Source organism: Pungitius pungitius, chromosome 14, assembly GCF_949316345.1.
Source record: "Pungitius pungitius chromosome 14, fPunPun2.1, whole genome shotgun sequence".
Lineage (NCBI taxonomy): Eukaryota > Metazoa > Chordata > Actinopteri > Perciformes > Gasterosteidae > Pungitius > Pungitius pungitius.
The window spans coordinates 2,715,404-2,737,843 of NC_084913.1; the positions used below are offsets into that span (position 1 = coordinate 2,715,404).

The 22,440-nt window shown below is 49.6% G+C and overlaps 2 protein-coding genes across 2 annotated transcripts in view; both read right to left on the reverse strand.

Annotated features, from left to right (window-relative positions):
* The window catches only part of atrn (attractin), a 44,315-nt gene extending 39,323 nt beyond the window's left edge, over positions 1 to 4,992 (reverse strand). The window contains 4 exon segments of the mRNA XM_062557393.1: positions 39 to 129; positions 132 to 151; positions 772 to 855; positions 4,437 to 4,992. Of these exon segments, the coding sequence (XP_062413377.1) occupies positions 39 to 129; positions 132 to 151; positions 772 to 855; positions 4,437 to 4,984 (743 nt within the window). The 5' untranslated portion in view covers positions 4,985 to 4,992.
* Positions 4,993 to 7,292: 2,300 nt separating this feature from the next.
* eif2ak3 (eukaryotic translation initiation factor 2-alpha kinase 3) overlaps positions 7,293 to 22,440 on the reverse strand; it is a 21,148-nt gene continuing 6,000 nt past the window's right edge. Inside the window, exons 2-18 of the mRNA XM_037486604.2 lie at positions 21,772 to 21,901; positions 15,940 to 16,134; positions 15,702 to 15,832; positions 15,147 to 15,408; positions 14,865 to 15,033; positions 14,625 to 14,750; positions 14,273 to 14,395; positions 13,909 to 14,138; positions 13,170 to 13,282; positions 11,743 to 11,865; positions 11,179 to 11,328; positions 10,414 to 10,960; positions 9,870 to 10,043; positions 9,578 to 9,754; positions 9,348 to 9,449; positions 8,628 to 8,690; positions 7,293 to 8,162 (exon numbers count right to left, since the gene is read on the reverse strand). Of these exons, the coding sequence (XP_037342501.2) occupies positions 7,980 to 8,162; positions 8,628 to 8,690; positions 9,348 to 9,449; positions 9,578 to 9,754; positions 9,870 to 10,043; positions 10,414 to 10,960; positions 11,179 to 11,328; positions 11,743 to 11,865; positions 13,170 to 13,282; positions 13,909 to 14,138; positions 14,273 to 14,395; positions 14,625 to 14,750; positions 14,865 to 15,033; positions 15,147 to 15,408; positions 15,702 to 15,832; positions 15,940 to 16,134; positions 21,772 to 21,901 (2,998 nt within the window). The 3' untranslated portion in view covers positions 7,293 to 7,979. The remainder of the gene's footprint in view (positions 8,163 to 8,627; positions 8,691 to 9,347; positions 9,450 to 9,577; positions 9,755 to 9,869; positions 10,044 to 10,413; positions 10,961 to 11,178; positions 11,329 to 11,742; positions 11,866 to 13,169; positions 13,283 to 13,908; positions 14,139 to 14,272; positions 14,396 to 14,624; positions 14,751 to 14,864; positions 15,034 to 15,146; positions 15,409 to 15,701; positions 15,833 to 15,939; positions 16,135 to 21,771; positions 21,902 to 22,440) is intronic.

The window sequence follows — 22,440 nt, forward strand, 5'->3', positions numbered from 1 at the left end:
GGGGGGGGGGGGGGGGGGGGGGGGGGGGGGGGACGCACCTGAAGGCGGCGAGCAGCGGGGCGTAGATGGAGTCTCCGTCGTACACGTACAGGTGGTCCCAGCTGCACTCGGTGGCAAAGTGGTTGAACGAAGTCGGAGGATTGTGTTTGGCCTGAAGAGAGAAAACACACGTAATACGTTGGGATTTTTGGGGGGGGGGTGGGGATTTCTTTGATGACAAATCACAACCATGGTAACAGAACATTTGTCCTTTCCCTCCAGGTCAATAAGTCGGTCGGCTGGTCGGGTTACTGTTCCACCAGCAGAATGAATGCTAATTATTAACAGCTGAGAGGAAGCATTCACCACCTGGAACGAGGACACTTTGAGCAGCATCGGTTTCCTGCTTTTTGGGGGATTTAAGACCTCGGTGCTTTCATGGGGTTTCTCTACATGTGGTTAAAAAATTAAAAACTATTCAAAGCGAGACGGAGGAACACAACGATGGGAGGAGGGAGCACAGGATGAGACGATGAAACGTTACGAATAGTCACATTTTCCCCCTCTTCAAAATCAAATTGACAAGAGTGAAGCTCCTTCTGGCAGCTCGTCTCTCAGACGCTTTTCTTTTTTAGGAATCACTTCGTCAGAAGCTGATTTTAATGGAGGGAATCAATAAGAGAGGGGGGGTCGGGGTCGGGGGTCCTGCTGTGATTTGGGCTCAGTCCCACAGTGTCAGCCCGGGGGGGGGGGAATTGAGTCTCTAAACACAGGGGGCAGCATGTTACTTACTGTCCCTCGATCAGCCAGGTGCACTTGGTTTTGAACTTGTAGTTTCCAGCGCCGTCGGTCAGGTGACCAGAGAGTCCCGTCAACCTGAGGGGAAAAAGACAACGGCTTCAAACGTCGATCCGGTTGCTGCGTGCGCGCGATGTGCACCACCGGAAACCCCCCCTCCCCCCCCCAAAATCTACAGCAGCCAATCAGGAGACAGCAGGTTGCTTCTGCACCTTCAAAAGGCTCCAATTCTCAAAAGAATTCACCCAAACAATTGATCTGTGACGCGATGACAGGTGAATACTGGCCAGACAAATATACCTGCTGCTACTAACGCAGCCAGGAAGCCGACGTCAGCATGTTAGCATGCTGGTGTTAGCATTCAGGCTCAAAGCGCCTCTAGATAAAATCATCCGGAACGGAAGGATTCAGCAGATGATGAACGTCTGATATGAATATCTTTGGGTTGTGATGGACTCATTCTGACTTGTAATAAAGTCAATAAATCGATTTCAAGAAAGAAGATAGAATATTCACCAACAGGCCTCCATTTGTGTATTTCCACTTAAAAGGAACCGAGTCGGTTTGGTTACAATCGTGGTCATCTTCTACATTGTGTAGCGCTTTTGAAAACACCGAGTGTGTTGCGTAACACAGATTTTTTTTTTTGTATCCAGGCAACAAGTGTGCTGCAATGGTCTTGTTGTTGTAAAAGGCTGCAGAGGGTGCAAGCTCCAAGGCCGAGGGAGCTGTTACGCCAGCCTTTAAACGGGCCAGGCGTGTGACTCCATATCTCATGGACGCAAGAGGTCAACCCCCCTGCCCCCCCCCCCCCCCCCCCCCAAAGGTTTACTGCTGTTTGTTACCCAGGATCACCACAGCGGCTCACTGTGTCTCAGGGGGACGATTTCCACGGAGCGCCGTTCCTCGGGAAGAGGTCGGCACAGCGACGTGTATGCCCCCCCCCCCCCCCGACCCCCCCGGAGGAATAAGGATGCAAACAAGACCCGTTACGTGCTTCATTGTTGACGTGTTGTCAATCAGATAAAAAGGAGTTATGACCATTTATGATGAGCAAAACGACTCCTTCAGTGCTTCACAGCCGCCATAAACAGGTGGCGCTTGGTTCTAAACTCTGGACCTTATTTCCAAATTCAAATAGAATCAAATGCTGTGGCATTTTGGTGGAGGTTTGATTTTTGCGGGGTGTGTAAAATGTTTTAGATTAGGAAAAAGTTCAGATTCAATCAGAAGATGTTCTGAACAATTTCCCCCAAAAATAATCTAAATAAATAACAATGTTATACCCCAACGTGATGTGATCGATATCTATGATATGCAAATACTTAACAGTTCATATCCTTCAGTAAAGCCTAATGTCAGAGTAAATTAAATAAGAATAACTTCCCAGGTTAGTGGACAAAAATGCAATTACTTGCCAACTCTATTTTTCAACATCTTAAAATCTGAGAGATGTGAAGCCAAAGTGAAATATAAATATATAAACTAAGGAACTGGAAGCTGCTGATGCACTTTTAATGCAGCGTTAGATCCCAAAACAGTGATGGAGGTAATTTGAGGATCCCCCCCCCCCCCATCTTGCACGCGTTGGCAGAAATAAGTTTAGCTCTTGATCTCTAAAGGGTGCAGCGAGGTTTTTTTTTTTTTACGACCCGCCAGGAGCAGCTCGGGCGGCGCCGAGGGTCGAGAGCGGTAAACAACGCCGCGCCCTTGTTAATGTAAAACGTTTAAGACTCATGCAACGATTCAAAGTTGGTCCTACGCAACGCGCTCATGCAGCTATGAGTCTTACATCGTCTAAGAAATATCTCGGGGCTTATGAGCAGGTGGTGTGTTTTCAAAGCGACTGTGTGTTTTTGCTGGCCGCATTCTCTGAAGAGAGCTTTAATGATTTTTTTTTTTTTGGTTGCCTTGGACTGAAATGCACCCCTTCATCAGCCTTAAAACGCATCCCCGTCTCCACGGAGAACGTGCAGCTTCATCTCACATCTACGGAAACAAAAGCACTCCACCGAAAAACACCAAACAGTCCCTCGGAGGCCGGGGGCCGAAAGCATCAGAGGAAAAGTTCTGGGTACGGAGGCCGGTGTGTGGGCAGGACCGCGTTTACACCCCCGGGATCCTCCTCAGAGACAGAACACGCTCATCTGTCGCGCATCAGTGTGGCGCGTGACGACGCGACGCGTTTCACGGTTCACTCATCGACATGAGGAGCGATACTCGAGGCCGACCGGGAATCCCCGCCAGACGGGACCGACAAACGTCAACTCGGATTCGAGAGAGCAAACAGTGGCTCTATTCTCCGGACAGATTCTCCATGGTGGCCTTGGCTGATCTCAGGGGCGGATTCCTGCTTTCCAAACTTAAATTAAAAGACAAGGGGCAGCAGACTATTTGGCCCAATGTACCTACTTTACGACCCGTTTGACTCCAAGTGGACCCAAATCTACTAAATGAACACCGTGCTGTGATGAAGGAGCCTGGAAAGTAGAGACGAGACCATAAACTTTACAACGTTTACTGAGGGAACCAATCAGGAGAGAAGTGGAGTCATCACTTCTATACAATGCGACTTGGGAGATTATCATCTTAGATCACTTCCTTCCACCTACTGGAGGACTCAGCAGCACGAGCCACAACTTAAAAATACCCTCAGACGAGACTGAAGAAGTGACGCTTTAAAACCACACAAACAAAAGATAACGACCACGTTGTCTTGCCAGGACGGAGCCACACGGGCCTTCTCTTCCTCACCAGCATTCAGCCGGGCCTGTATGGCAGCATTGTCTGTATGCTAATCACGGCCTCAGCAACACGCCCCCCCCCCCCTCCTCCTCCTCACCTCACCCCCCCAAACCGAGGGGACCATCGGCCCTTCGGCTGGCGTCACACAGCGGGAGGTTTAGGTTGCATTCAGCCGGAGATTAGACCCGATGGGGTGGGGGGGGGGGGGGTCGACTGTATCAATGCAACAGGCTCAGAGCCGGAGACGAGCAGTTTCACACAGACCTTCTGACTCAGTTTCACTCATAACGCTCAGCTTCGCCCCCCCCATGACCATCTTCTGAGGAGGCACAGGTGCACCCTGACGGACACCTTTCAGCATCACAAAGGGAGAGAGGAGAGGACCGGGCCCCTGTCCTCGGCACCTCTTGGACTGTCTCAGGGGTTAAATGTGAGGTCCAGTGTGGTCCTGCAGAGGGGGGAACGTTTTACAAACACGTGGGTTTCCGGAAATAGACACCTGGCTGGGCAGCTGGAGAGGTGGGGGTAAAAAAAATAAAATTAAGATTTGGTTATTTCTGCAGCTTTTATACCGAAACGTGGATTCCTATTCTCCTCCGGTGTAATAGTGAACACCTCCGAGTTTGGACCGAGCATGCAACATGATGACAGCTTGTTCCGGTTAAGCTACTTAAACCTCCTCACCAGCAGCCTCACGTTGCACCGCTGCGCTATTAAACCTGCATTAGGCAGAACCAGGAGAACGGTGGTACCGTGAGGAGCTAACGTTAGCAGCAGCAGACCTCCTTACGTGAGAAGCACGGAGCGGACGAAACAGAAACGTTAACGCAACCCCCTCCTCCCTCCCTCCCTTCTCTCCTCTCCCCTCCCCTCCGAGGTGATAAAAAAAACCCCGCCGGTGCGTCTCCCGGTACCTGAACCTTCCTCCGCAGTGCTGGCACTGGTCCCCGACCCAGCCGGCGAAGCACACACAGTTGCCGGTGGCGGCGTTGCACCGCCCGTTCACGCAGGGCTTGTCGCACTCCTTCAGCTCCGTGACGGCGGGCAGAGCGGAGAGCAGCCGGGCGACCGACAGCAGCGCCGCGGCGGCGGTCAGCATCAGGAAGCGGCCCGAGCGGCAGGCCCGCCGCGTCGTCCCGTACATGGCTCCGCGCGAAAAGATGGCTGCTTCTGAGGCCACGGCGCTCCGATGCTCCAGGGGCAGAGCGGCGGCTCCCGCGAGCTGCCGGTGTTCGGGTAGGTGGAGGGGTTTGGGGGAGGGAGGGAGGGAAGGGGTGGGGGGGGTTTCACGTGTGTCGGACGTTAAAAGGTACGGGTTCTCGGCTCCTCCTCTCCCCGCCCCCGCCCCCCCCGGCGGATACGGTTGAGCGTCTTCGTTGAGGCTTGTCTTCCGCTGGGTGCTCGGCTTACATCTTCCCAGTGGTTCCGTTTCCCAGCGCCGCACCGAGCCGCATATTGACATCCGGAAGTGAGGTCATGGCAGCGGAAATGCGCAACCGGGGGGCGGGGGGGGGGGAAGGGGCGGGGCCAAGCGCGCAGACTTTAAACTTGTATTTTGACAATAAAGAGCCGAAGCCCCGCCCTCTACATGCGAGCTCGTTAGCTTATCTTTGGAAACGTCGTCTTTTTTTTGAAAGAGGGAGCAATTATTTTTGTGTCCATATCCAAAGCAAAGTTATTTCGCTCTGTGCGAACTTCACTTTAATTTAAATATTTTCTACATTAAGGGGTCTTTATATATTATGAGGCTAATATTATCGCTTGATATCAAACCGTTTCTTTGTGCTGTTCAAACACATTGTGACATAATTAAATATGCAGATACAGCCAGTTTAAGTGTTTTTATGAAAGCCATGACGTTTACCTAAGGATGGTCAAACTGCTCAACGTCCACTCACAGAATGCACACCAAGGACACAAAACTGTACAAACGGTATAGAACGGTTTATTAAATTTAGACTTGTAAGAAGTCATCATATTCCAACGCGCTCCATCGCAGGAAGCCCATTCATAATAACACCAACCCCAAAAGGATTGATCACGGCATCAAAACATAAATAAAGCAAATGAACATATTTACAATTCAACATGGACAAGAGAGTGGGGTTTGTGCACAAAAACTGGCAACTACATATCCTGACGGAGGCGTCAGAGGTTGACGAGGGGGTGGGGGGGGGGATTATTCAAATCAACTGCCCTCCGGAAAATATACCTGGACGGCAGGAGTGAAAAAAAGGGCACAAACACAACTTAATGAAGCATGAAAAACCCTACAGTATAAATCACATTTTCTTGGTTTTGAGTGAAAAAAAAGAAAATCTAAATCCTCATATAATACACTATTGTCAATAATGCTGCTTCAAGTTTTGATGGTATGAGCTGACAGTGTCCTTCTCTCCTGTAATGCCTCCACAAACAAATCTTTAGATCGCAATCCTCTGAGGAAATGACTTCTACAAAACTAACAACAAAAAAAGATTACCTAATAAATTTCAAGAGTCCGTGGATTCGATTATTCAATTTCAGTTCTACATTAAAATGGTACATTGTAGCACTTAAGAAACAATGCGTCACACTACGTCGCTCACAAAGCAGCTTTAGGCTCAATCTGCGGTGTAAGCGTGCACGTGGCCCCCTCCGACTCGACGACAGGCCGTTTCATGGAACTGCGTTCCGGTCTCCGGGCTTATTCGGGGTGGGGGTACAGTCCGTTTCTAACTCTGATTTAACAACAAGAACAATGACTCATCTTCAGTGAGCCGAGTGGACGGATGAACCAACATCAGTTTGACTTCCTGTGGAAAACGCAGCAAAGACTTAACAGTAATCAAAAAAACCTGCAGAATTAAAAAAAAAACTGCAGAATAAAAAAAAAAAAAAACTGGGCTCATTAAAAGAAAAGAAAAAAGTTCTTAGAAAAGTACAATCATTGAAAGCACATTACAATTAGCAGTTTGTGAGTGAAGTTACAAACGGGTCATGTGACTCTCCCAGCACTTCTTATGTACATTAAACCGTGCGTTTCGGAGTCACATGACCAACGTCAGGTCCGGGGTCCCCTGTGGACGATGTCGAGGGGATAAAACAGTATCATCTTTCTTGACTAAATGCTATTTCTCCTCATCATGGGAGGGGCTGCACACCTCAGTATCTGTAGCGCTTCACCGGGGAAACCAGCTGGAGTTATCAGTTACAGAAAAGTACACTTAACTGACAGTCTAATGGCACTCTGGTCCTGCAGGATCTACTCTGGTGCTCTCCCCCCCCCTCCACGCTTAAAGACAAACACTGAGAATCATTCCCGACAGCGAGAAGAGGCGCCTGACGTCATCCGTCTCTGGAGGTCACACGGTAACATTCAGCTATCAATTAACGGCAGAGATCAACCCCCCCCCCCCCTCAAATATATCACACTATCTTACAGTTGCCTTGTGGAAAAAGCCATTTACAAGCAACGGCACCTTAAAATATGTACAGGATTGATCGACCATATCTTCTGGGTTAACAAAGAAAGACAAAAGAAAAGATAGAAACCGATTGTTTTCCCTTCGATTTTGTACACGGGCAGAAGGAGGCGTTTGGAAAAATGATTGAGCACCTCGGTCGTTGTGTAAGTTCATACACAGAAAAGAATAACTGCTTCCAAGTACTGGCTTTAAGATTACAAAGTCACACTCACCGCTTCCCTTCCCGTCAGGTACATGCAATAGAAAAAGAAAACAAAATGCTCGGCATTCATTCAGAGGGCCGGGGGGGGGGGGGGGGGGCGCGTTCCAAAGGCAAATTATGTCGGATGATCCAGATTCTCAAACTCTTTACGCAATACGTCACGGACTCTCATTTAACAAGAACACACAGGAAAACAAAAAGATGTTGTTGTTGTTGTTGTTTTTTTTGGTCTCCCAAATCAGGCATATAGGGTGTGAGAAAACCGGAGAGTGCTGGTCCCAGTGATCAGTACTGGTCGACTGGCCGGATGATCAAGCATCAAAGGCCCCTTTGGAGTGTCCTCTTGGTTTTTGATACCTGAGGGGTGGCGCGGGCGAGCGAACACTGGCTGAATGTTGGGAGCAAGCGGCGCGTCTGCGAGCAAATCATATATCAAACACTTCTTAGCATATCGGTCCGTCGCCTCGGAGCACCAGGCCATCGGCCTCAACCAATTAGTTACAATTCCCCCCCCCCCGGATGATAGCTTAGCACAAAGTCCTTCGCTTGTAAGATGTGATTCAAATTGGGGAGGGTGCGCATGATGGCGAGCGTGAATGTGTGACGGCGTGCGTGTTCGCCGGGGAGAGACACTGTTCAGGACTCGCGCAAAAACACTTCCTGCACATTTGTCGCTCTCGAAGCTTTGAAGTTTTTTTTACTGTACGGGGGCTTAGGTGTTCCTCTTGAGGGGAGGAGGGGGTGTAGAGGGGGGGGGGGGGGGCCTTCATATCGCGTCACAGGGACATTCAGGTCGCCGAGGTCTGGCGCGAGGGGCGGCCCATGGACGAGGCGCTGTAGGTGCGGGAGCGCTGCCTCATGGCCGGTCGGAAAGGCAGCTCCAGCTCCTGGAAGAGGGGGGTCCCCGTGATCTCAGCCGCCTCGGGACGCTCGCCGGGGCTCCACGACAGCATGCTGCGCACCATGCTCAGCTGCACACACACACACACACACACAGAGGGACAACGGGGTCACGCTACGGCTTTGTTTACATTAAACATGAATATCATACATTATTTTAGACACACACACACACACACTCACACAAAGTAAACAGGTAAAACGTGGGGGCCCCTAAAGATAATATTTTTTGATTGCAACCAGATTATTATTATTTACAAATGATGTCTCAGAATATTTATATTTCAGTGTGTAGTGTGAAAATGTGTGCATATTTATCTCTATTTCTTTTAATCTGAGGGCAGAATAATCCAACCACACCTCCTAATTGGATTGGTTCAGCAGATTTGACTCAGCGACTTGTTGTGGACAGATGATTAACTCTGTGGAGCTAGTCCCATTTTTGTTAATTTACTTTGTTGTACTCTGTTGTACTGTGTTTGGTGCATGTGCAGCTTGCATTTCCAGCCCGTAGGGGGCGCCAGACGTCCACTCACCTCCTGAACGTTGTTTTTGGAGAAAGCCTCTGGGAAGCGCAGCGCTCTCACCTCAGTCAGCGTCTGGAAGAAAGGACGTAAACACCTGTGAGCGGAGCTGTGCTAGTGGCTCATTAAGCCCTTTGTTACAGAAACAAAGACGCCCCCAACCACCATCCCCCCCTCCCTACACACACACACACACACACACACAAAAAGAAAATGCACTGTTTAAAACAGACAATAATGAGCCATCAAAGAAATATTGCATTTATTTGTTGTAGTATGCCGAACAGAGTTTTCAGGCAAAACAGAATAATTAAATGAATAAAGCAGACAGGAAGACAAAGTGCCTCATTAGGAAGTCTCTCTCTTTCTTTCAGATTAAACTATTTGGGAAATTATCCCAACGTTTTAATCGTTTCCCAATGCCTAATGTGGTAGGGGTAAAAATAGCTTAAAGACACATTTGTAAAATCCTGTTTTGCTTTTAATTAGTACGATCCCTTTGATTGAGTTGTTTTTGCTTTGCTTGCATATTCCTTTCCTTTCCTTTAATGCTTCACAGACTTATTTGTAACCATTTATTACACGGGAAAACCATAACAAACACACATAGTTATCAAGTTTAAAAAGCCCAACTAATGGGTAATCTATTGCCGTATGACAAACCAATAAAAAAACAGGAGAAGAAACAGAAACATGAAGAGAGGCTGTGTGCGCGTGTCTTTGCTGACTCACCCTCACTCTCTCCATCTGAGTCCTGAAGGGATACAGCAGCTCAAACAGAATGAGACCCAGAGAGTAAATGTCCACTTTGTGGGAGTATGAGTTTCCAGAGAGCTACCGTGAAAAAGAAAAGCCTTGTTAGCATGTTAGCATATCGGGTCCTATCGCATAGTCACTGCTCTGATGCTCTGGGGAGAACATTTCTGCAGGGGACTTGCGCTTCGAGTCACACGCCTGCTCACCTGCTCGGGGCTCATGTAGAGCTTGGTGCCGACCTGGCCCGTGTGACGGGTCAGCAGCGGGGCGGGCGTCAGGGCGCTCGACTCGTCCTCGTCGTCCTCCTCCTGCTCCATGGCCGTCACCAGGCCAAAGTCGCCCACCTTCACCACGTCGTCCATGGTGAAGAAGATGTTGGAGGGCTGCAGGCCGGACGGAGACGGGTTATCGAAAGCACGGAGGAGGAGAGCATTGCTTATCAGCTAATACGTCCCTTTATATACGGAAACCGCATCATATGATGACGTGTGTGTTCACCTTGAGGTCCCTGTGCATGAGCCCCTTGCTGTGCAGGAAGTCGACGGCCTCTGCAATCTGGAGGAAGATGTCTAGACATTGGTTGTTCTCCCTCTGCTCGGGGAGGCAGCGCTGAGCCATCCAGTCCTTCAGGTTCTCCTTCCGACAGAGCTGCATCTGGATGTACAGGTACACCTGGAGGACAGGGGGGGGGGGTTCAGATACATTGGGATTCACGGAAACTAATATTCCATTTAAGAGAAGAAAAGTGTCTGTAGGCATCATTCAAAAATATAAGATCTTTTGTTTATTGTAAATATAGCTTTCCCCCCCACTGAATGATAAATGGTGTCACTGTGAGCCAAAAATTAATTAAAATTACAATAAAACCTTTGATATGTAATCAAAATTGTATATTTAAAAACATAAAAAATGTGTCTCCTAAAGTAAAAGAAGACAATTGTTTGTAACTTGCACTTAGAGGTTTGCTCTTCGATATGAACAATACAAGTCATAACCTGCATGCAACACCCCGTAATACCAGCTGGGTGAGTGATGGACTGACCTTGGGGGAGGGCTGCACTCGCTGGGTTTGAGGAGTTGGGGGAAGCGCCAGGATGAGGGAGGTCGGCCGGGGGGGGGAGCAGGAGAAGGGCGGGACGGATTGCCTGGTGCGCGAGGAAGACGAGCTGTTCTTCTCCGTCGTGGTGCTCAGGCTGGCCGAGTCGGTGTGACTGTCGGCGTCGGCATCGGCGTCCCGGTCGCAGCCCGAGTCCTCGAACACGATGTCGAAGGACGAAGAGGTGCAGTCGCTGGGGCCGCCGCGCGGGGGACACAGCTCGAAGGAGTGGGGGTTGTCCGAGGCGTCCCCCTCCGCCCGGCTGTCCCGCTCTGACGTGGGGCTGTCGTGGTCCAGCAGCGGGTGGAAGGACAGGTCTCCGTCGTCCCCAGCGAAGCCCGCGGCGCCGCTGGTGAGCAGGGACCGCGCGTCCACAGAGGATCCCATGGCGTCGCCTCGGGGCCCGCGCAGCGGGGGCACCGAGCCCGACACGGGGACTTTGACGGACAGCGCCTCCATGTGGTCGAGGAAGCTCATTGGCCAGTCGGTGGTGCTGAAAGAGAGGAAGGAGGGTTGCTGCTGCGACGCTCACTGCAATCCGCTGACTATCATTATTCTATTCATCCCTCAAAACAACAGCGGACTGAAGCTGTGCTCTACGATTGCTGGTCTAACGCTGACTTTATCAGTGAGTTTGTTTAAAATGCTGCTGAACACGTTTGACCTGCCGAGCTGTACGGGGTGAAAAGAAACAAAAGAAAAGGGGCTAACCTGCCGTCTTTCAGCCACCTCTGATCCATCTCCTCCTGCCAGCCCTCGGGGGGGCTCTCCTGCCAGGCGTTGAAGTAGCGGATGATCCCTGGATGCTCCAGCTTGGCCAGCGCCTTCACCTCTCGCATCACCTTCTCACGGGCCAGTTCTCTGCAGGAGGTCAAAACTTAATGAATTACAATAATTTAGCAGCTTGATATAAAAAAAAAAAAAGTAATAACACAATACCGTGTCATTGTTACACACCCTCCGACTGTGAAGACCTTCATGTGAGCTCAATGCAGTCTCAATACACCAAGCACTTCAACAAAAAACACTGGCCCTAAAATGATAATTCAGTTTGATATGACAACGCCGTCTGAGGTGAAAACACACGCAGCGCTGCCGTCAGCTCAACGCTACATTTACCAACGCTTGTCGGTACGAATATAAAAACACGGCGGCTATCTGTACCCAGCGGTCAGTTTTGCCGCTGCGTGTGGAGACAAGCAGGCTGCGGCTTATGTAACTCTGTCTTCGACACAGAGAAAGAGCAAAGGGGGGGTCGGCGGCGGGAGGCGCTACCTGTTGGGCAGACGGATTCGCTTGATGGCGTAGTCGCAGTCGTCCACTTTGTTGCGGGCTTCAAACACAACGCCGAACCCCCCGCGGCCGAGGCACTGCACCGGCTCGAAGTCGGTGAGGTACCTGGGGAGAGAGACGCGTCGGCTGTCATTCCGCTAGAAAAGGGGAACGGCTCTCAACAGCAGAAAAGGCAAAGCGCTTTGGCACACTTCTCTGACCCGGGATCAGTCAACGCGCTGCGGCCAAGGAGGCTCGAGCGATAGAAGGAGATCAGCGGGAAGGAGTAAATACCGGCCAAATCCCTGATAAGACCGGCTGTGGCTGCTGAGCGTTGCAGCTAACCAACTTACAGCTAAACACTCATTTAAACTGACGTAGTGACAGACTCCACTAAGAGGTGCAGCGCTGAAAAAGGGGAATTCGTAGGATTAAACAGACTGAATAAAAAAAAAAGAATGTATCAATATTGTTATCCTGTACTCATTTTCAATAGAATGTTGATTCAAAATAGAGAGGGACTAAACATAAGCTGTCTGCAGATATGATAATTTTATATTGGGGAGTTATTTGGGCCGGTCAGGGACCCGCTGCTCTCCACCCTGGTGAAACATCCCCTCTCCCGCTCCTCTGGGGATCGCGGGTTGTCTTATTGGGGAATGTTGGTGCACATGTGCTGCAGGCCCTGATCCCGGAGCTCTATCTGCCTCCCTCATTCCCGCCTCAGCTGCTCCTGCAGCAGCCACCGGATTTATTTAGGGAAACTTCTTCGGCAAAAGTGATTTGCAAGGTTTTGCAGCAGCAGCTTTAATGGAAAGGGGTGGGTTTCATTTTGGGACGGCTCAAAAGAAGAGAATGTGCAAGTGGTGACAGCAGGAGGTGGGGTGGGGTGGGGAGGGTGGGAGGGGGGAGTGGGGGCTAAAGAATGTAACGATGCTAACTCCATCCATCAGAAGACACAAGGTCTGTGAAAGACAATAAATCTTGGCTACTGACCATATTTGTGGTGTCCACAATAACATTTAAAAAAAATCATTGTGACAATGTGCTGACCGAGACGTAACGCGACACTGCGACCCCGTGACAGATGCTGCTGGGCGGGGCGGGGTCTGCGGGGGCCAAGGTCATTTTCATTTGATGGCAAACAGCTGAGTTGTCCAATCATGCAGTACTACGACTAGCCGATCTTCCATCTCTGCCTTGTCCTATCGAGGCAGGCGGGAAGACCAGCGGTCACCATGGTAACAGTGCCGAATCTGTAGCTACACCTTGAAAGAGTGAGACTCGCGTTTGCAACTTTGAAGCGTGAGGGTAACAACTCCCAGCGGAGCAGCAGTGTTTTGTCTAAGCTCTCCAGAGTTATGATGAAAACATTTCTTATTTACAAGCGGGTTCTGCCTCAGCCTCCCCGTGTGTTAATAATAAGGTACCTGGACACATATTCGCTGGAGCGGGTCTCCATAGCAACCGCCTCTTTGGATTCCACAACCTCAAGGTCAAACTTGCAGTCTGTCTGGCACTGTGTCTCCGACTCTTTCCGTTGCTTTGAAGGGACAGAAGGAGGACAGCAAAGAGATGGAAATGTTGAAAATATAACACGAGGCAAAAAACCTTGAATCTCTGCTATGAAATATCAGTGAATAGCAATAAACTCACACATACACACTTTCTCATTCAATTAGAAACAACTTTTGACTGGTACTATTACTGAATGAAAGTATTACCTCTTTCAATGTTTGATGAGAAATACAGAATAGAGTCATTACTACAAGACACAGCAGAGGGGACACTATTCAACGAAAGGAAATCACTATTTACAAGATGAAAAAAATGAAATGTTCTGAGATAATGAAGTCTGCTTATCCAGACAAAGATCAGCTTCTCTTCTGGTTAGGGACCACATGTTTTACTTTTGCAACGCCGGATCAGCCTAATCGCTCTGTAGCTGCCAGCCGTAAACATTCAACTCAATTTATGGCAAACTCTCTTAAAAGGCCAAATGCTTTTTACAAAATCATTCTAAAAAAGACCCAACTTCAATCTCAATCTTCTTTGAAAAAGGTATTACTTTCATTATTTTCCCTAAGAGCATCGACTCCATACGTTGAAATGCAAAGGCCTTAAGCGCCGTTACAATATGACATGATAAAGGGCGGCTGGCGGTCTTACCCTCACGTGGGCCACCGGGGCCGGAGGGTGGAAGAACTTGCGCACGATGTAGGTGGTGGCGCCGATGCAGAAGATGATGGTGCCGAGGATCTCCTTCCACCAGGGCAGCAGCAGCACGGGGTCCTTCCTCCTGCGAGTCGCCCCCCCCGCCCCGCTCTCCTTTATCAGGCTGACGGCGCTGTTGCGTTTCTCGCGGTACAGCTTGCTGTAGGGGAAGAAGTAGCCGTTGTCTACGGGGGAAGAAAAAGATCCGACATCAGTGGGGTAACGGAACGTTTTTTTCTGTCAGTCTGGGCCAATTGTCTTTGTGCGCATGACTCGAATGTGATGTTTTACGTCCCCGTGTCCGGTGTCAGGACCTCACCATATGGATACTGGAGGATGGACAGGGCTCCGTTGCTGTATTCTTCGTGGGAGAACTTGTCATTGTTCAGACACTTGTCAAATTCATCAGAGCCGACCAGGGCTGGTGTCCGAGACGGGGAATCTGTGTCAAGGACGAGATGAATGTGTTCTTTGATCTCGGTAGAAGGGAGTAGGGATCAAAAGAGTCGGAACAACAACCCGCAAGATGAATCACACATTAATGGGAATGAAGACGAAGATCTGAGCAGCAGGAGCCCAAAAGGCTGCTAATTAATATTAGGTCTCACTGTTTAAAGCAATGCTAATGAATTCATGCTAGCTTGATTAGACAAAAGGAGGCGTGGACTCACGGACTAAAGGCTTCCACTTGACTATGGGGAGTGGAATGATGTCCTTCAACGATCCGATCGCTTTGGTAGGGAACTTTTGGCTGATCCTCACTGAGGACTGGAGGTAGAGCTGTCCCTGGTACATCCCTGATAGAAGAACAAGTAGAGACATGTTCCACATTCACTGGGGGCCCGTGTGAAACTGAAGACGGTTCGTGCTGCAACTTGACGTCATGAATGAGCAAATCGGTGTTTATTTACCAAGGTAAACACTGGACTCTTCTGCTCCTCTAGCATTCTGGGAGGAGTCGTCGTCCTCCTCCTCCTCCTCGGTCTCCGACTGGTTGCTGTAGGCGTTGTCGTCGAACAGGGCGATGGGTGTGACTTTGCCTCCGCCCACCAGCCACGCCGAAGCGATGGGTGTGCAGAACTATGCGAGACAGGCCATGCAGAATGAGGAGGTACCCTTCTTTCAATTAACTCAACTTCAAGCAATTAGGAGGCTGAAACACGCCACCGAATGGCGCTCCATAGCGTCCCTACCTGGCGTTCCCACACCAGCTGCCCATGCGGCGCCGTGCTGAAGGCCATGACCTTCCAGTCGGGAACAGACACCTTGATCACCAGGTCCAGGTTGTGGTTGTGCTGGTTCTCCGTCTGCCCTCTCTCTTTTGGTTCGTCCGCAATGACCCGCTGGCTCTCCCTCCAGGCCTCGCCGCTCGCCACCTCCCCCTCCAGGAAGTTCATGCCGGACTGCGTCTCGGGAAGGAGCTTCAGCTCAAAGTTCCCGACGCTGAAGTTCCACCTAAAAACAATTACACGAGTTAGGACTGATCGTCTCACTGAGGGCACAAAAATATATAAACCATTATCAGGTCTGTATGATTGTCAGTGTCACTTTGTTTAGTGAATGTGTCACTTGTTGAATTTATTAATTAATAAAACTCATTGTTCAAAGAGGAAGTGGATGTTAAATTGATCCGGTCAGTGTGCTTCAGGTAACACAGAAGACATGCTAGAATTAACTAGCTGAGGGAAAGTCAATCCAACGCCCCAACGTCACATGACTGAAAGAGACAGACAGACACCGAATCTCACTTCTCCATCCCTGATCGCGGCCGGATGGCTCGCACGGTCTTCTGAGTCCTCTGCAGCAGGAGGACGTCTTCGGCCTCCATCTCCTCGTCCCCCCAGCGGCTGCAGCCCCCCGCGGAGCAGATGTACCGGAGCTGAGGCAAACAGAAGGGGGTCATTACACTGTTTTCATGTGGCGAGAAAAAACAACAAAAATGATACTGTGCAACGTATGAAGATTGGAGCTGGCGGGTTCACCAACCTTTCCGCTGTAGGCCCCCAGGCCGTAGGTGGTGAGAGATTTCCCCCCAACCAGGACGGTGTCCTCCCCGATGCGGTAAGAGGAATCCAGCAGGGACTCCACGCTGAAAGGCACGGCCTCCATACTCTCCCTGTCCCGGTTCCACTGGAACAAGGCGCCGTCCAGTGAGGGGATGACCATCTTATTGCCAAACACCTGCAGGAACAAACAGAGAATTAACAAAGACGTCCCTCGAATGGCCTCACGGTCTCAAAGCAATGCAGGGGCCCCATGAAAATCATTTTGTGAACGTATTCCAAGAAAAGTGTCCTTGGTTAAACTCTTCATCAGAGCTCCTGGAATATGAGCCTAGACAGACAATCACTGGCCCACACGGCAGCAGCTCTGGCCCCCGCTCGACTTGGACTCCATCCACCGGCCTGAAGGGACCATTACACAACTAAGAGCTCAAGTAATTAACCCGGATCTGTCTAAAAGAGTGCGACCTCTGAGGATTTGTGCGTGTTCCTGTGTGTGTGTGTGTGTGCCATTAGGTCGGCGACAATGACATCATTCAAACTTGAGCCCTAATCCTGATTTAGCCTCCAAAGCTTTAGCTCGTCAGTGGGCGAGGAGCCATTGTTTTCTGTCCCTATCATTCAAAGAATCAAGAATACGTGACGTCCACATGTGACTCACTCTTTTCTACACAACTTTTAAGGGAAATAACAGCAGACGGATGGTGTCGAACCGTTGAACTCCCACATCAACTAGTTTAACAAATCGGATCACAACTGAAAGGATGATTTAGTGGACAGCAGAGGTGATGTGGTTTGTAGGAGGAGTTAACATCACATGTCATTTAACTGACGCTTTTATCCAAAGCGACTTACATTGCATCATAACTCATGCGTTACATTTTGCCTGGGGAGCCATTAGGGGTCGGGTGTCTTGCTCAGGGACACTTAGACATGGCACATGGGGGGCAGCCGGGATTCAAACCGCCAACCCTGCGGCTCCCAGCCCACCACAATCTGACCATCACTGGGGAGGGGGAGGGGGGTGCATCACCTTCTTCCTGGGCCTTCTGTGCCATCTTACTACAGTTGAATGACCTCATAACCTCATTATGGCGCCTCAGTTACAGGCTTTTTGTCCACATGAAGGCTCCACTGCATCACGCCATGCTGGTATGGCTGGGGGGGGGGGGGCAGAACACAGAGCTGTGGATGAGTCACCCTGCTCCTGATGTGTTAATCCATGTCCCTGATCCCGTAAAGTGTCCTGACCTCAGAGCCTCTCCTCCTCGGGGTTCCACTCCGCTCGGATCGGCACATTGTGAAACCCAGTAAAAACAAACAGGTGTCAAAGGTGGAGAGATCAGTGTTCAAAGTCCCTCTCCCAGCTTTGTTCAATGGATTGATCGGCAGGGGGCCGTCAATCCATTTGCCCAAAACAGTTTTACTCACCTCCGATTCAATTTATTTTATTTATTAGTGGTTATGAAATAACAACAAATTCATTCAAATCATTCAAGAAAAAGGAGCAGTTTTTGCCCCAATAACTGTAGACCTTTGAGATTAGGCACCTTAACTCCTTTTTCTCCAGGATAACTCGATGTCGATTGGCAGCGTGTGGCCAGCTCTCATTGCAGATGAGGAAGCAAGATGTCTCCACTTCATCATCACCTTCATCAGCTCCGGAAGAACCAGTGGTTTTTTACCACTTGCCCCATCGAGCGAGTGAGTGAGTTTCTGGATTTATGGCCCGATGGGACATTTCACCCGATGGATACCAATTTATTATATTCTACATTTTTCCAACTGATGGTTAGATTTACTAATTTATTTAGTACCCATGTCATTGAGCAAGAAAATGTTCCATTAAAATGGAAATTTGTTAATTATTAATTATTACAGAAAGAAACAAGAGTGTCCTTGAATGAATAAAAAACAACAACAAACATCAAAGCGGATTAAAGGTATTCTTTGATGAGCCATGTATAAATTATGATCAACATCTATATTGTAAACTGTGGTTGTCTGGATAAATTATTCTTGGTTCAGACAATATTTTGAAAACACATGAAATCGAGATAAAAATGAAGATTCCAAAAGAGCCACTTACATAAAATATTCTCAGTGATTAAGAAATCCTGACTGCTCAGCACATATCGCTTCCCTCCTCTTGTGTCTCTTTGCTCTGAATTCCCACCGCCTGTAAATGTTTTATGAGCTATAACTCAGACCCATTCACGTCTCCACAAGCCCTCACAGATCCACCATCAGGGAGCGTGAGGTTAGACCTTCACTGTGGGGGGGGGGGGGCTACTTTACTGTATGTGCACACCACTATGATGGGGGCTGGGACGGTCTGTTTGTGTTGCTACCGACGCTCCAGTGGTCCCGTCAAACAGACTCTCAGCCAGCGCCGGCCCAGCGGGGAGAGGGAGACAGAGAGCTGGAGTGATGCTGGTGGGTTGGCCCCCACCTCCTAAATAAACACGAAAATAAAAGCTGCACGGCCGGAACAAAGATCGACTTTGTGCCAGAAATATCTCCCGCCTTCCTTTCTTCATTTCCTTCACGGCGCTGGAAGAAGGATCGCTGGTCACAGCGCGGCGATCCATCAATGGAACGCTCTCATGCCTCATTCGCTTAGAGCGCATGCCGCCAGAGGAGTGTGTGTGTGTGTGTGTGTGTGTGTGTGTGTGTGTGTGTGAGATGACATCATCTCTGGTCTGAGGCATTACCTCACCTCTCCCCTAATCACCCAACCTCCCGCCCCGTTCTTCATCCCTCTAATGCCCCCCAGCATGACTCACTCCACGTTGGCACAGGCTCCCTTCATGTAACCCCCCCGGCTGCTTTTTCTGCAGACAATGCTGTTTGTGGATTCGCTGTCCCTCATTTAAAAATAAATAAATAAGGGAAAGACACAAATACACAGAGCAGCAGCAGCGTGGGGGCCAGCCAATGGCACACCGGCAGACCCCCCCCCAGCCTCTAATCACTGAGCAGACTGCTGTCTCAGGGACCCAACATGCACCAATGAAACCGCTGCTTGAGCGCTGAGGAGGCGTTTGGGGGGGGGATTTGGGGGTGGGGTGTTAGGAGCCGGTGGCAGCCCCCCCCCCCTCCTCCAACTCACACGCCCACACACGCAAACACAGTCGACAGGCATAGCAGGTTACAAAGGGCAGAGCGGGCTAACCTAGATTAAACGTACATGACACACACACACACACACACACACACACACACACACACACACACACACACACACACACACACACACACACACACACACACACACACACACACACACACACACACACACACACACACACACACACACACACACACACCAGCGAACCCTGGGAACCAAAACAAATGACGTCACAGCGAGTCAACGGGTTCACAGCTTCTCTTTGGCAACAGGTGAAAAGGCACTGATGGAGGGGAGGGGGCCCACACTGAACACAGAGGTAAACCAAATGACATGCGCGGGGGGGGGGGGGGGGGCACACTCAAGAACTAAGAGAAACCGCCTAGCTTTGGGCTCAACAGAAAGGTTGATTTTTTGGGGGGGAGGGGGGGGCTGTTGAATGAGTGTGATTATTAAGCGAGCTGAAGACTCTCATCACAGCGTGGAGAACGATGTTTTCCTCCCCCCCCCCCCGGCGGTATGGAGATCTGCTCTTCCCTCATAGCGAGCGTGATGGTGGTGCAGCGGGTTCACAACTTTGTTATTCAAGGTCAAATTTACATTCCGAGGCATCGAGTGGAGGAGCTCCCAGTCTGTGTGGACTCTCAGCGCTTGGAGGAACCTTTAGGGGGTTCTCCACCGCAGAACCCTAGAGGGACCCCAGGAAATACACTCAAAAGGGCTCATTAATTCTTATATGCTGTTATTCCCTCAAACACTTCTGAACCATTTACCATCCTGAACAAAGTTTGGATTTGGAGCCGATTTCCCTCCTTGTGACTGCTGACCCGCTGACATCGTGCTCCACATTCTGCAAAGCTCCTTCAGACATAGAATGTCTATTTATTCTGTGTGAACCAAGCAATTCCACATATTTATAGGCTACGCTAATATTATTAGTGTGATACAATTGGTAAAATTAGATAAGGGTCTGCTGCTTATTGCCGTTTCTCCAGTGGGGTAAAGTCCAAAGGTGAAATGCACTAAAAAAAGAAAGAAAGGTAAATGTAATCATTTCCAAGATTCATAACATGTTTTTATGGAACGGGGAAGCCAACACCTGTATTAACGAGGCTCCATTAATCACTTTTATACCTGATTAACTGTTCCCTAAAGCACAACCAATCCCCATGAATACATCTTATGTTTCATGCTAATGACGTCGTCAGTTATTATGATAAAGATTTAATGCTTTGAAGAAGAACCAAAAAGACATTTAATACTCGATAATTCTAGAGAGAATGAAAGTGAAGTCGCTGCATTTGGCTTGCGGTGGATCAACTGAAATGGATCATTTTTTTCCTTTTATCATTTTAAAACACTCAAATTCATTTACCAGAGATAAGGTGGGACTCAAATGGCCTGGGTTTGTTAATTCTGTGTTCACCCCCCCTGTGGCAATAACAAACCTGGACTAAACGCGGTGAAGTGGATGTAGTTCGCTCTGTTATTGTTACACCAGACGGATAAAGCAGAAACACGTTGTTGTGCAGAGTTCCTTACACTCAAACCCGCCTCACCAGCACCAGCGGACCGACATTAAACTGATCTCAGCCGCCACCTAGAGCCCACTTGTTAGTATCCAAGGCTTTTTTCTTCTTTTTTTTTTCCTCTCCTCTTTCCCCGAGGCAAAACCCCCACACGGAGCGAGTCCACATCAAAGTGAACCGTGAGCCTGTCTGCAGCAGCGCTTCACTTCACACAGCGTGTCGGGGTGGGCGGTGTGAGCCTCTCCGTGTGTGTGTAGAGACTGCGAGGTTCTGCTGGTACGCGTGAACCCGGCACAGTCAACAAAGAGGCTAATCCTCCAGGCAACAACTGCTCGGATGTACGTGGGGGTGTACAGTAGGGCTGCTGGGTATTGTGGGCGCGTGTGGAGCGGATTACGTGTGAGCAACAGCAACCCTTGGTCGACTGTTCAAAAGTGCACTTGTTCAATTATTGGTGTCACAGGTCAACACAAAGGAGGCCAGAAGGGCCCGTGTTTGTTTGGAGGCAAAGACTCGGATGCTTCGTTAATCTCACACTGACGTGGCGTGACTGTGGAAATCGTCTTTTTCATCCACCGGTGCGTCTTAATCGGCTGGACACCGGCTGGTTAAGGCGACTGCAGGAAAGGCTCGCGGGTTTTAAAGTGGGGTCGGATGATGTTCTTAGTTAGGAGTAAAAGACAGGAGCTTCCTCTCAGGAGCAAAGCAATGCACTGCTGTGGACGGGGTCAGCCAAAATACATCAAATAAATCATCTACCTCAGTTTAAGTGTACTCTATATTTAGAACCATTTCACAGCTTTCCCCTGCAGAGAACCGAAGCGTTTGTACCCATCTCTGCTCTCGCCAAAGCCACCAGACTCCATTAAAAAAAAAAAAAAAACAGCAGTTTCACCTGACAGAACACAGAGTTTTACCCGTTAGTGTGTTTGTATCCTCGTGTTCTGCCAAGCCAAATTAAAGTGTAGTGGCCTCGGTGAGAGCACAGATAACAGCTTCAGTTCGTAAACAGGGACCCAACCGCGGTCTCAAGGCGAGATGAATCAGCGGAGATATTCTAAACATGACATCAACACAGAGTTCTGCTGCTGCTGACCGGGTCCGAAGCAGCAAACTGACACCATGGGGCACTAGATGTCGACGGCCGGGCGTGTACCTCAGGTTTGCTGAGGCTGGACGACACCAGGCACCCGGAGGCGACATCCAGGTCCCACTGCTTCCTGCCCTGGTTGTGAGGGTCCAGAGCAGAGATCCGGCCGTCCAGGGTGCTGATGATCACCAGAGACCTGCGGGACACAACACAGAGACGTCAGCACACGAGTCCCACGCGCTGGCGCCGTCGTCCCACTGCGCCATGATTTCATGCAATCAAAGGCGGGACAGTAGAGGGCGAGGAATGTTAAGTGGAGGTGCAGATGTTGCCTTTCCCTTCTGGTCCTCAACCTCACTGCGCGGGAAGGTCGACCTTCAACCGCAGCCAACAGCACACCTGTGCCGCGACAACCCCCATCCCGCCACGATGAGGATGATTAAAGGTTATTAAGACTGACCAGCCCCCCCCCCCGAAACACGGGAACTTATTTCCAGAAGATACACAGTGGAGGCGTGTGGACTTTATCGGTTTGTTGCAGCTCAGGTCGGCAGAGAGGAACAGATGGTCACAGTCTGTGCTCAGATGCACACAAGGGGATTCTACAGATACTTTTCTTTGCTTTAAACTGTCAATAAAATTTGAATCATTTACTTGTAAAAAATGGTCGTCTCTTATTCAGAGTCCGGGGATTCGTTTGGGGACATTTCTGATCCTCTCGGCTTTGGCAGAAAC